The 12,327-nt window shown below is 44.3% G+C and overlaps 1 protein-coding gene across 1 annotated transcript; it reads left to right on the plus strand.

Moving 5' to 3' along the window:
• Positions 1-4,550: 4,550 nt before the first annotated feature.
• Positions 4,551-10,942, plus strand: LOC311125952 (hepatocyte growth factor-like; the record flags this gene model as incomplete). Its single annotated transcript, XM_084199980.1, has 4 exons — positions 4,551-5,017; positions 8,198-8,351; positions 8,694-8,806; positions 10,828-10,942. Coding segments are annotated over exons 1-4 (446 nt in total), but the record flags the coding sequence as incomplete, so codon positions are not given.
• Positions 10,943-12,327: the final 1,385 nt, after the last annotated feature.

The following is a 12,327-nucleotide window of genomic DNA, read 5'->3' on the forward strand; positions in this document are numbered from 1 at the left end:
CAAAGAGCAATTTCTGAGAGTGGTCTGAGTGGGGAGGGGAAAACTGAAAATTAGTTGTTATTGACAGAGAGGTTCGGAACTGTCTTTCTTATTGGTCTATTAACTAATTTACCGCATGGTGATGTCATCATGGAAGGCCAAAACTCCATCCCTCCAAAACAAGCTTAACTTTCAGGCAGTCTTTTCAAACAGCTCTTACACTAACAGGGAATTATCATTATGTTCACAATTTCACAGTATTATTCCAACCTCATAGTGTGGGAAATATATATAAAACACAGGAAAATCACATTTTTGACTGCACTGGGCCTTTTAAAACTGCAACATTTTCTCTGTGCCCCATGGAAAAATGTGTAGAATTGCAGAAAATGAACTTTAAAACATACATTTTTCTCTCCACCGTCAAGAGGAGGGCCACTAAAATGTTTTTCCATGAGGGGAAAATTCTCGCTTAGGGCCCCCAAAAGGCTAGAGTCGGCCCTGTCTCCATTTCTTATTTGACAGGTCCACTCACTATGTTGTATTGCATTTGAATGTTTTGAGCTTATAGCATCCCTCTCCAGGCCTAGAACACACACGGACTGTCACTGACTATGTCCTGATGAGGAGAGTGTGAGGCTAGGCAGTGGTAGGTGGGCCCATAGCAGGGAGAGCTTTGGCTCTGGGGCTGAGAGAGGGGAGTGAAGGACTGACTGATGGGATTTTAATGGGGTGGTCTACAACAGAACCCGACCTCTCGAGCTAGAATGAGATCAAACACAAGGTCCCAGTCCAGCTGTTCCCGCCAAATGAACCGTAGTGGACCACAGCCAGGAGGCCGCATCTAACCGTGAGGTCATCCCAATTTAGGGAAATGAAGTGGGAAATGATGCTTTCTTTTCAGTTGTTGATGTGATTCCGAAAACCGGCCCTATTCCAATTTATCTGGAGTAGATAGCCATACTGGAACATAATGTAGTAATAATAGGCCCAAAGTGTTTAACATTTGTTTTAGGAAAATGTTGCTCTGACAGCAGGCTGAGTGAAAGAAGAGTTTGACTTGCAACCTCACCTGCCCCCACCCATTATGAGCTGTCAAAATGAACTTGAGGCAAAGTGTATGAAATCATAGGGGACAAGGCTGCCAGTGCTTAAAATGTACTAACCTACAGTAATTTGCTTCCAGGCATGTTTTCAGAGCAGGTCTGGAATCTGGATTTCCCCTTTCTCTGACATTGGTTGACCTTGCCAGTGTGACACGTGCCCTGAAAGGCATACCTCCACTCCTGGCCTCCCCGGATCCCCCTGGCTAAGGTGCGCGCACGTACGCATACAGACACGCACGCACACACACACACACACACACACACACACACACACACACACACACACACACACACACACCTGCTGCCGCTTTTCAGCGCTGCATTAAACAAACGCATACTGTGAGCACACAGGCCCCAAAAAATGGGACCCCAAAAAGGAATTAACCTGCACATTACTTAATGAGAGCGGGCCAGGTGTCTGGCTTTTACCTAAGCCCCTTAATCCTTCTCTCTCTCTCTCTCTCTCTCTCTCTCTCTCTCTCTCTCTTACTCTCTCCTCTCTCTCGCTCCTTCTCTCTCCTTCACTCTCCTCTCTCTCTCTCTCTCTCTCTCTCTCTCTCTCTCTCTCTCTCTCTCTCTCTCTCTATAACTCTTTCTTACCGGCTGCCCCGTTAACGGTCGAAGTGTGAATTTGTTGTCAAGTAACGATCACCCCCTCCCCCTCCCCCTCCCCCCTGAGTTTCGTGTCCAAAACTCAGGAACACTTATTGGTTAAACAAAAACGCCAGCTCGCTGGTACCTAAAATGGGATGGTTGACCCCTCCCACTCGCTCGCCACACCAAGAGCAAAACACAGTGACACCATAGGACAGTGATCCTGTCACTGTCCCCCAAAAGCGCTCCGGATGGGATGCCGCCCTGAAAGCCGAAAGGCAGCCTGAAACTATTGTCTATCAGATCTTTATACGTCGTTATGATGTGGGTCTGGGACTGAAATAACTGGCATGGCATTTTATTATTGTCCCAGAAATCTGATGCCAAGCCATTGCTTAGGGACAGCGTTCCAAGTTAAAGGTGGCCTGACTCCAACATTCCTGCGTTCCCAACTTCTCAGTCCTTACTATGTTCAGCTTTTTTTCGTATTTTTGGGGCATTTCTGATGATTATCTTAGCACATGCTGCGATTTAGAATGTAAGCAAATAATCTAAATGTTTATTTTTCCCCACACATATTTTGTCTAAAATATTGCTTGCGCTTGGACATATTTTTGTCTCGTGGCATTTGACTTGCTGCAATATTCTCCAGTAGACCTACAGTGGGGAGAACAAGTATTTGATACACTGCTGATTTTGCAGGTTTTCCTACTTACAAAGCATGTAGAGGTCTGTAATTGTTATCATATGTACACTTCAACTGTGAGAGACGGAATCTAAAACAAAAATCCAGAAAATCACATTGTATGATTTTTAAGTAATTAATTTGCATTTTATTGCATTACATAAGTATTTGATCACCTACCAACCAGTAAGAATTCCGGCTCTCACAGACCTGTTAGTTTTTCTTTAAGAAGCCCTCCTGTTCTCTACTCATTACCTGTATTAACTGCACCTGTTTGAACTCGTTACCTGTATAAATGACACCTGTCCACACAGTCAATCAAACAGACTCCAACCTCTCCACAATGGCCAAGACCAGAGAGCTGTGTAAGGACATCAGGGATAAAATTGTAGACCTGCACAAGGCTGGGATGGGCTACAGGGCAATAGGCAAGCAGCTTGGTGAGAAGGCAACAACTGTTGGCGCAATTATTAGAAAATGGAAGAAGTTCAAGATGACGGTCAATCACCCTCGGTCTGGGGCTCCATGCAAGATCTCACCTCGTGGGGCATCAATGATCATGAGGAAGGTGAGGGATCAGCCCAGAACTACACGACAGGACATGGTCAATGACCTGAAGAGAGCTGGGACCACAGTCTCAAAGAAAAACATTAGTAACACACTACGCCGTCATGGATTAAAATACTGCAGCGCACGCAAGGTCCCCCTGCTCAAGCCAGCGCATGTCCAGGCTCGTCTGAAGTTTGCCAATGACCATCTGGATGATCCAGAGGAGGAATGGGAGAAGGTCATGTGGTCTGATGAGACAAAAATTGAGCTTTTTGGTCTAAACTCCACTCGCCGTGTTTGGAGGAAGAAGAAGGATGAGTACAACCCCAAGAACACCATCCCAACCGTGAAGCATGGAGGTGGAAACATCATTCTTTGGGGAAGCTTTTCTGCAAAGGGGACAGGACGACTGCACCGTATTGAGGGGAGGATGGTTGGGGCCATGTATCGCGAGATCTTGGCCAACAACCTCCTTCCCTCAGTAAGAGCATTGAAAATGGGTCGTGGCTGGGTCTTCCAGCATGACAATGACCCGAAACACACAGCCAGGGCAACTAAGGAGTGGCTCCGTAAGAAGCATCTCAAGGTCCTGGAGTGGCCTAGCCAGTCTCCAGACCTGAACCCAATAGAAAATCTTTGGAGGGAGCTGAAAGTCCGTATTGCCCAGCGACAGCCCCGAAACCTGAAGGATCTGGAGAAGGTTTATATGGAGGAGTGGGCCAAAATCCCTGCTGCAGTGTGTGCAAACCTGGTCAAGACCTACAAGAAACGTATGATCTCTGTAATTGCAAACAAAGGTTTCTGTACCAAATATTAAGTTCTGCTTTTCTGATGTATCAAATACTTATGTCATGCAATAAAATGCAAATTAATGACTTAAAAATCATACAATGTGATTTTCTGGATTTTTGTTTTAGAGTCAGTCTCTCACAGTTGAAGTGTACCTATGATAAAAATGACAGACCTCTACATGCTTTGTAAGTAGGAAAACCTGCAAAATCGGCAGTGTATCAAATACTTGTTCTCCCCACTGTATATATGTTTTTCTCGTTTTGGAATTATCACTCATCTATACCATTTATGAGTCTACCCTATGAGCACAAGACATTGAAATGACGTTGAAAAATGGCTACATCGTTTTGGTTGAAAATACTTTGAAACATGTTTTGCTCACTGGGTACATGCATATAACAAACTGTAGCCGTCTACTTTATGGAACTTGCATTCTACAAATTCTCCATTTCATCTTGGGGAAAATAACTTCATCCGTGTATTCAAGTCAAACAGACAAGACTGGGGGGGGGGGGGGGGGGGGGGGGGGGGAGCACTGTCTTTGTTCTGGATCGCAGGAGTATTACCTAGGCTAATCCCCATGCGTTTTGGTTCAAGGCGGTCTTTGGACATTTTGGCAGCACTTGCAGGTCCTTAGGGGCCCTAATCAATGCACTGCATAAAGTTCCTACATGCATCTGCAAATCAACCCATTTGCGTCTGCAGGTTCAGCCAAAACTCCGAAAAGGGTGGAAGGAGAGAGAAAAGGGAGGGTCAAGCCTACTTCTCAAACATTTTTTCATATCTTATCACCAACCCAGTCCCTCCGAAGCATTGAACCCGTACGCGTTCTGTCCAGCTGTATTCAAACGTGCCATATGAAACCAAAATCCATAAACTTCTACATATTAGCTCTCAGTCTATTACAAGGGAAATTACATGTATCCGGTTTGGCATCACCCCCAGCAGCTTAAGATAAACAAGTTAACAAATGCACTTTGCGTGTGGCTGAGGAAGCTGACTGAAGAAGGGACGAGAGTGCTGTAAAGGTGCTGGTTAATTGCCGCGCATCAGGGGGAGGGGAACCGGTGTGATAAAGAGGACTGGGGGGGGCTTCTTTCCAGTAAAGGGGGGCATCGCTGACTGCACTGTGGGCTCTTCCTGTTAATCCCAGATCGAACCATATAAACAGGTATAACGCGGAGAGGACGTTCAATCAATCCACAACGCAAACCTGGGATTAGGATAATACACTCTACTCCATCAAAAATGAAGGCAGATATCATGTGGATTTACAAACTTCTCTTTTGTGTTGTGCTCGCTGTGAATTCAGGTAAGTCTTACTAGGCAATGTAACCTAACGGTAGGCTATGTATAGCCTATAGCCATTCGTGCGTCATTGATATTCGGTTTAGTGTCAGTGTGTATAGGCTATATCATTTTCATTGGCATGAAAGGGAACGAGTTCTCTAAATATATCACACAGATGTGAAGACTTGTACCGGTGCAAGTGAAATGGATTGAAGTTCAGCACTTCCATAGACCATACTTTTAGTTTTGGGCATAAATATTGCCTATATCATGTAGACTAAAATTCATATTTGTATTGGTAGCCTAAACATAAAACATGATACAATTAGTTGTTGATACATTGATACGCTACAACATCTGTCATAATTAACAGTGGTGAGCAATGGTCTGGATTATTTAGAGGTATTTGATACTGGTTTATATTGTAATTGGAATGTGGCGAGGTGGCCATGTCTTTAGTTTGTCCCTATGTGTGCATTAGCTGGCTGGTGCGACAGGGAATGCGCCTTGCGCTTTGGCATGTAGGCTAATGTAACAAGACGATGATGCTTAGTAGAGAGGATAATTTGTGCAACACAGATTTTTTTTCTAAACTTAACTGATATTCTCAGTTTCAAAGATTTTCTTTAAAAAAGAGGCCTATATTGAATTTAACAGATATTCTCGGTTTCAAAGATTTTCTTTAGAAAAGAGGCCCAGATTGATCGTTGCCTATATGTGACATTAAGTCCATGTCTAAATATCAGTGTTAGGCTATATTAATGAAATGGGCCAAATGGTTCAATTGACTCGTAAGAAAATGTGCATGTCAGTGAGAAATTACTTTATGTTTTCACTGTCATACATACCTATGTAGGCCTAATGAATGCGTTATGCGCGGCCATCTGCGTAAAGGTACCCATAGGACACATTAAAGAGCTAGAACCTCTGCGCTGCAGTCATGTTTTTGAAGTGCATCTGCTGGCGATATAACTGCTTTGTCATTAACATTTTTATAGGTCATGGTCATTTCTGTAATAGGCTCTTTACTGTCACTGGAAGGATAAATGCATAGCTACTGAAAGAATGTCGTTCAGCTATCCACGCAACTGATATGTTGGTCTAATCAAGGTTAGACTGTAAACACATAAGTAGACCTATAACTAACTGCTCAGGGCAAATGACCAATTAAATTCAGTTTAATTCCTGAGCTCAGTCAAGGTAAGTGTCATTGGTCTGGTTAAGCCCAGTGGATGCTGTGAGCATGCCCGAATAGTCAGATTGGAATCCCGCGTGTGCGCGCAGAGGTGAGCTGCACTATAGACACATTTGGACGCGGAGCCGAGTTCCATATATCTCCATCGCAAGTTTTCACTTAAACAGATTTAATGCTTATGCAAATTCCAGACCGAGACGCACCTTTAACCGGTTCCTTTGCTGTTTAAAGAGGGGATGCGTTTTATTGGATACAGGTCCTCTCCACGTTGGAAAAAGGAACGGTACCCCTCTTCCCACGTTGAAATGTTTAACGTTAATGCCAAGCTAGCGGACTTAAACCTAGTCCGCTAATACCAAGCCGATGTTTGTCTTATGCCATCACTCCAAAAAAAAAGCCCTCTGACTATATTTAAATTTTTCAACGTTGGTCAACATAAAAAACAAATCTGCCTAAATCTAATATTGCGTCGTTGAGATAACGGAATGTCTCTGTCTTAGAGGAATGTTATATGTTATAATAACAGCGTGATGAGTGCCAGATGTAATTCTAATGTAGCCAAAACATGGTGTCCTCCCCGAAACCATTTCGACTACGGGGAGTCCCACAGACAACACATGGAGCTGCAGAGTACAGACACAAATACTTGTCTCTGATATGGGTACATTAACATATTTATTAAATGCAAAACTCATAAGCTCTTTTCAATTTAAAATGTTTCACTCTGGCCACCAATTATAAAGGAAATACTGCACCACTAAAGCATATGGTCTTTACATACATTATTTATGGATTGTAAATTATGAGAACTCTGAGAGACCATGTGATAACAAGCTTAATATCTTCAGTCCTATAAACCCCTTCACACCAAAAGTATGTCTAGTTGTAACTTCTCACATGTTCAAATGAGGTCCCTGTAGCGTTCTTATATGTAACTTAATATCAGCTAGGAGACATTAACAACCCTTCAAAGTATAAGCTGTTGGGTGGGGGTGGGGGGGTGGGGGGGGGTTCTACTAAGCTAACATATGGAATTGTTTTAAGAGTGTCATACCATGGATCATTTGGCTATTTGATTTAGAATTTTAGGACCAAAAAAATATATTCAAAATATTGAATTTGGCCTTTACTACTATAGCTCATAGAAAAGCATTGAATAACATATTCATAAATGGCAAAACAGACAGTCCAAAAAGAAGTGTCTGTCCTATATCTAGGAGATATAAGATAGCTCAGGGTGCGGACGCCTGGAGTACGTGCGTGCGTGTGCGTGCGCGTGTGCCTGCGTGGGTGTGTGTGAGAGCAACTGAAGAGACATTGAGAAGGTCAATGATCCCAAAGATGGAGTCATATACATTTGAGGGATGATGGTTCATTGGTTCTTGACTATAAACTGCTGACTTCACTGTTTTAATGTTTAATGATGGGGCAGTTCTGGGCTTCATACAAGTTGATTGAGGGAAGGGGGGTTAGTGCTGTGTGTTGTGGGGTGGGTGGAAGTGTGTGTGTCTGTGAGTAAGTGGAAGTGTGTGTGTGTGTGTGTGAGAGAGAGAGAGAGATTGATAGCCCAGATTCTGTGTGTGCATGTCTGTCTACTCTCTTTCATGGTCTGTCCTGTCTCAGAGTGCAGGAAGCAGTCGTTACAGATGTACCATCTCTGTCCTGTCTCAGAGTGCAGGAAGCAGTCGTTACAGATGTACCATCTCTGTCCTGTCTCAGAGTGCAGGAAGCAGTCGTTACAGAAGTACCATCTCTGTCCTGTCTCAGAGTGCAGGAAGCAGTCGTTACAGAAGTACCATCTCAGTCCTGTCTCAGAGTGCAGGAAGCAGTCGTTACAGAAGTACCATCTCTGTCCTGTCTCAGAGTGCAGGAAGCAGTCGTTACAGAAGTACCATCTCTGTCCTGTCTCAGAGTGCAGGAAGCAGTCGTTACAGATGTACCATCTCTGTCCTGTCTCAGAGTGCAGGAAGCAGTCGTTACAGAAGTACCTTCTCTGTCATGTCTCAGAATGCAGGAAGCAGTCATTACAGAAGTACCAGAAGAGAGAGGACACCAGGCTGCTGTGTCCAGACTGCCCCCAGCCCTCCATGGTCAAGAACAGCCGCTCACTGGAGCACTGTGCTCGCAAGTGCAGCAAGAACAAGAAAAACTTCACCTGCAGGTGCATCTCACACAAGCAGAGAAGATGGTCATAGAGACAGATGCATGCAAAATGCACAACTGTTTCACTCTCTCTCTCTCTCTCTCTCTCTCTCTCTCTCTCTCTCTCTCTCTCTCTCTCTCTCTCTCTCTCTCTCTCTCTCCTCTCTCTCTCTCTCTCTCTCTCTCTCTCTCTCTCTCTCTCTCTCTCTCTCTCTTTCTCTCTCTCTCTCACTGTTTCTCCATCTTTCTCTCTCTCCAGTGACCTACATGTTCCCTGTTTCCCCCTCCTCCCTTCATACAGCCTTCATATTCCTTATCACCCAGTGCTCATCTCTCAACTACTTCCCGTCTGTTCGTACAGGGCATTCTACTTTGACCATCAAAACAGGAAATGCCACTTGCTTCCCTATGACCGCTTCATGGACGGTGCTCACAGGGAACACAGGGTGAAGTTTGACCTTTACGAGAAGAAAGGTAAATATAACTGTTGACTTTAGCTCAAACATGACATTTTAGCCTTACACTCTCGCTTTTCCCCCTCCAAAGCATCATCAAATGTTGTCTTGGAAAAAACGGTGGATAACCGTTAATGTTGATTTAGAGACATGACATTATACACTCTATATTTTCCCCGAAACGTCCTAGAATGTCAGTGGAAAGTTTATAGAAGTTTATGGCAAAGCAGATTGGTTGTTTGTTTAGAGCGATGGTTCTGGTGGTATGATGGATCCTCCGAGCTTGACTCTCTAAGGTTTAAGAGCTCTCGATGTCTGTTGACACAACAACTGCATTCCCGCTCTAGTTCTGTAACTCCAGTGGCCAGAGATGTGCACACAAACATGCAGTGAACCAACCAGAGCATAAACAACATGGCCGCTGTTTACAGTTTGGACCCAAGGGATTGTTTAAGCTGTGTAGTCTCTCACTTGAGAATTGACGAAACGCCCCAAAGTGACATTTAATTAACTTTAGGGAGCTACAGTGCATTCGGAAAGTATTCAGACCCCTTGACTTTTTCCACATTTTGATTATAAGTATTCAGACCCTTTACTTAGTACTTTGGCAGCGATTACAGCCTCTAGTCTTCTTTTGTATGACGGTACAAGCTTGGCACACCTGTATTTGGGGAGTTTCTCCCATTCCTCTCTGCAGATCCTCTCAAGCTCTGTCAGGTTGGATGGGGAGCGTCGTTGCACAGCTATTTTTAGGTCTGCCAGAGATGTTTGATCAGGTTCAAGTCCGGGCTCTGGCTGGGCCACTCAAGGACATTCAGAGACTTGTCCCGAAGCCACTCCTGAGTTGTCTTGGCTGTGTGCTTAGGGTCGTTGTGTCCTGTTGGAAGGTGAACCTTCGCCCCAGTCTGAGGTCCTGAGTACTCTGGAGCAGGTTTTTATCAAGGATCTCTCTGTACTTTGCTCCATTAATCTTTCCCTCAATCCTGACTAGTCACCCAGTCCCTGCTGCTGAAAAAAACATCCCCACAGCATGATACTGCCACCACCATGCTTCACCGTAGGGATGGTGCCAAGTTTCCTCCAGACGTGACGCTTGGCATGCAGGGCAAAGAGTTCAATCTTGATTTCATCAGACCAGAGAATCTTGTTTCTCATGGTCTGAGAGTCCTTTAGGTGCCTTTCGGCAAACTCCAAGCAGGCTTTCATGTGCCTTTTACTGAGGAGTGGCTTCCATCTGGCCACTCTACCATAAAGGCCTGATTAGTGGAGTGCTGCAGAGATGGTTGTCCTTCTGGAAGGTTCTCCCATCTCCATAGAGGAACTCTGGAGCTCTGTCAGAGTGACCATCGGGTTCTTGGTCACCTCCCTGACCAAGACCCTTCTCCCCCGATTGCTCAGTTTGGAAGAGTCTTGGTGGTTCCAAACTTCTTCAATTTAAGAATAATGGAGGCCTCTGTGTTCTTGGGGACCTTCAATGCTGCAGAAATGTTTTGGTACCCTTCCCCAGATATGTCCTATATATATAATCCTGTCTCAGAGCTCTTCAGACAATTCCTTCGACCTCTGACATGCACTGTCAACTGTGGGACCTTATATAGACACGTATGTGCCTTTACAAATCATGTCCAATCAATTGAATTGACCACAAGTGGACTCCAGTCAAGTTGTAGAAACATCTCAAGAATGATCAATGGAAACAGGATGCACCTGAGCTCAATTTCGAGTCTCATAACAAAGGGTCTGAATACCTATGTAAATAAGGTATTTCTGTTTTTGATGTTTAATAAATGTGCAAACATTTCTAAAAAACCTGTTTCCGCTTTGTCATTATGGGGTATTGTGTGTAGATTGATGAGGAAAACAAATCATTTAATCAATTTTAGAATAAGGCTGTAACGTAACAAAATGTGGAAAAAGTCAAGGGGTCTGAATACTTTCCGAATGCACTGTATATCTTCCACGTGAATAATGACAGTGTTTTGCTAACTCTGACATTAATGTTTGTGTCTCTCTCTTTCTCTCTCGTCTTGGCTTTTGTAGATTATGTGAGGGAGTGTATCATCGGGTCCGGGGTGAACTACAAAGGAAGGAGGGCGGTAACCAAGGCCAAGATTCCCTGTCAGTCATGGACTGAATCCTTCCCTCACGAACACACGTAATTTTCTTTATTTTACTTCATTTTTTAATGTTATCTTTCTGTGGGGTATGCAGATTTTTCAGTCTGTGGTATTTCTACAGCTTTGTTACAGTATGTTGGGCATTATAGGCTTACATGAGATTAGTGGGTGATATACTCTGATGCTGAGTTGAGCTACTTCTGTACAATGTAGCTAAAACTCTTTGAGACCGAATGTGTCCTCCTCTTCTCACGTCAGTGAATGCAAGAGCCAAACACTTATACATAACTTAAACACTATAGCGCTATGACACACACACACACACACACACACACACACACACACACACACACACACACACACACACACACACACACACACACACACACACACACACACACACACATATACACAGCCACACCTAACACACACACATATACACACACACAAGGAAAGAGGCAAGGTCATCAGGTACAGTAGGTACAGCAGGAAAAGCTCTCAGGTTAAGCTAAGCGAGACCAGTGAATATCTAAAGATGGTTTGGAGCCAGGTTCTTGTTAGCACTGCTCGTTAGCCACAAGACATTTTAACAGCAATGAGTGGGGACGGAGAGGAAGGAGAGAGAGAGAGGGGAGAGATGAGGAAGATTAAATTAAAGAACACTGGAGAGAGAACAAGGGAGAGAGTGAAAGAAAGAGAAAGCAAGGCAGGGAAAGAGGGGGAGATAGAGAAACAGAAGGAGAGAGATGGATAGAGAGAGAAAAGGAAATAAACATAAGGAAGGAGAGAGAGAGGGAGAGAGAGAGAGCGAGTGTAGAGATGGATAGACTGAGGTCATGTTCTATGTGCTCTCCAGCTGAGCTCACTAAGCCACAGACATGAGAAAAATACGAGTCTCCGACCCAGATGAAAATACAGGGCCCACTCTCACCTCCCCCAGGACACCTTGACTCTCCCCCCTCCCCCCCTCCTCTCCTCCCCCTTGATCAGCCGGCAGATTATTCATACACACTGTCTGACTGACTGAATGAATCACAGATGCAGAGACAAATATGCACACAGACCCCCACACAAATGGACAGACGTACAGACACCTCTCTCTGTCTCTCTGTCTCTCTGTCTCTCTGTCTCTCTCTCTCTCTCTCTCTCTCTCTCTCTCTCTCTCTCTCTCTCTCTGACACACACACACACACTATTGCATTCCCCCTTTTTCCACTGTAGACCTCTAAATATTCCTGCGTTTGATATACAGCCTAGTTCAGCCACCTTTTCTGACGAGTAACAGAATGCATCGTAGCACCCTCCAGTTCTCCTCTCCTTAAGGGGTGAGAGTCGCAGTGAGCTAGCGTGAGACTATCCCGGTGTGTGAGGATTACACATAATGAAGCATGCATCATTTGCGTTTCGTGTAACTATTATTTTA

Source organism: Coregonus lavaretus (genome assembly GCF_964263955.1).
Source record: "Coregonus lavaretus genome assembly, contig: HAP1_SCAFFOLD_5596, whole genome shotgun sequence".
NCBI classification, from domain to species: domain Eukaryota; kingdom Metazoa; phylum Chordata; class Actinopteri; order Salmoniformes; family Salmonidae; genus Coregonus; species Coregonus lavaretus.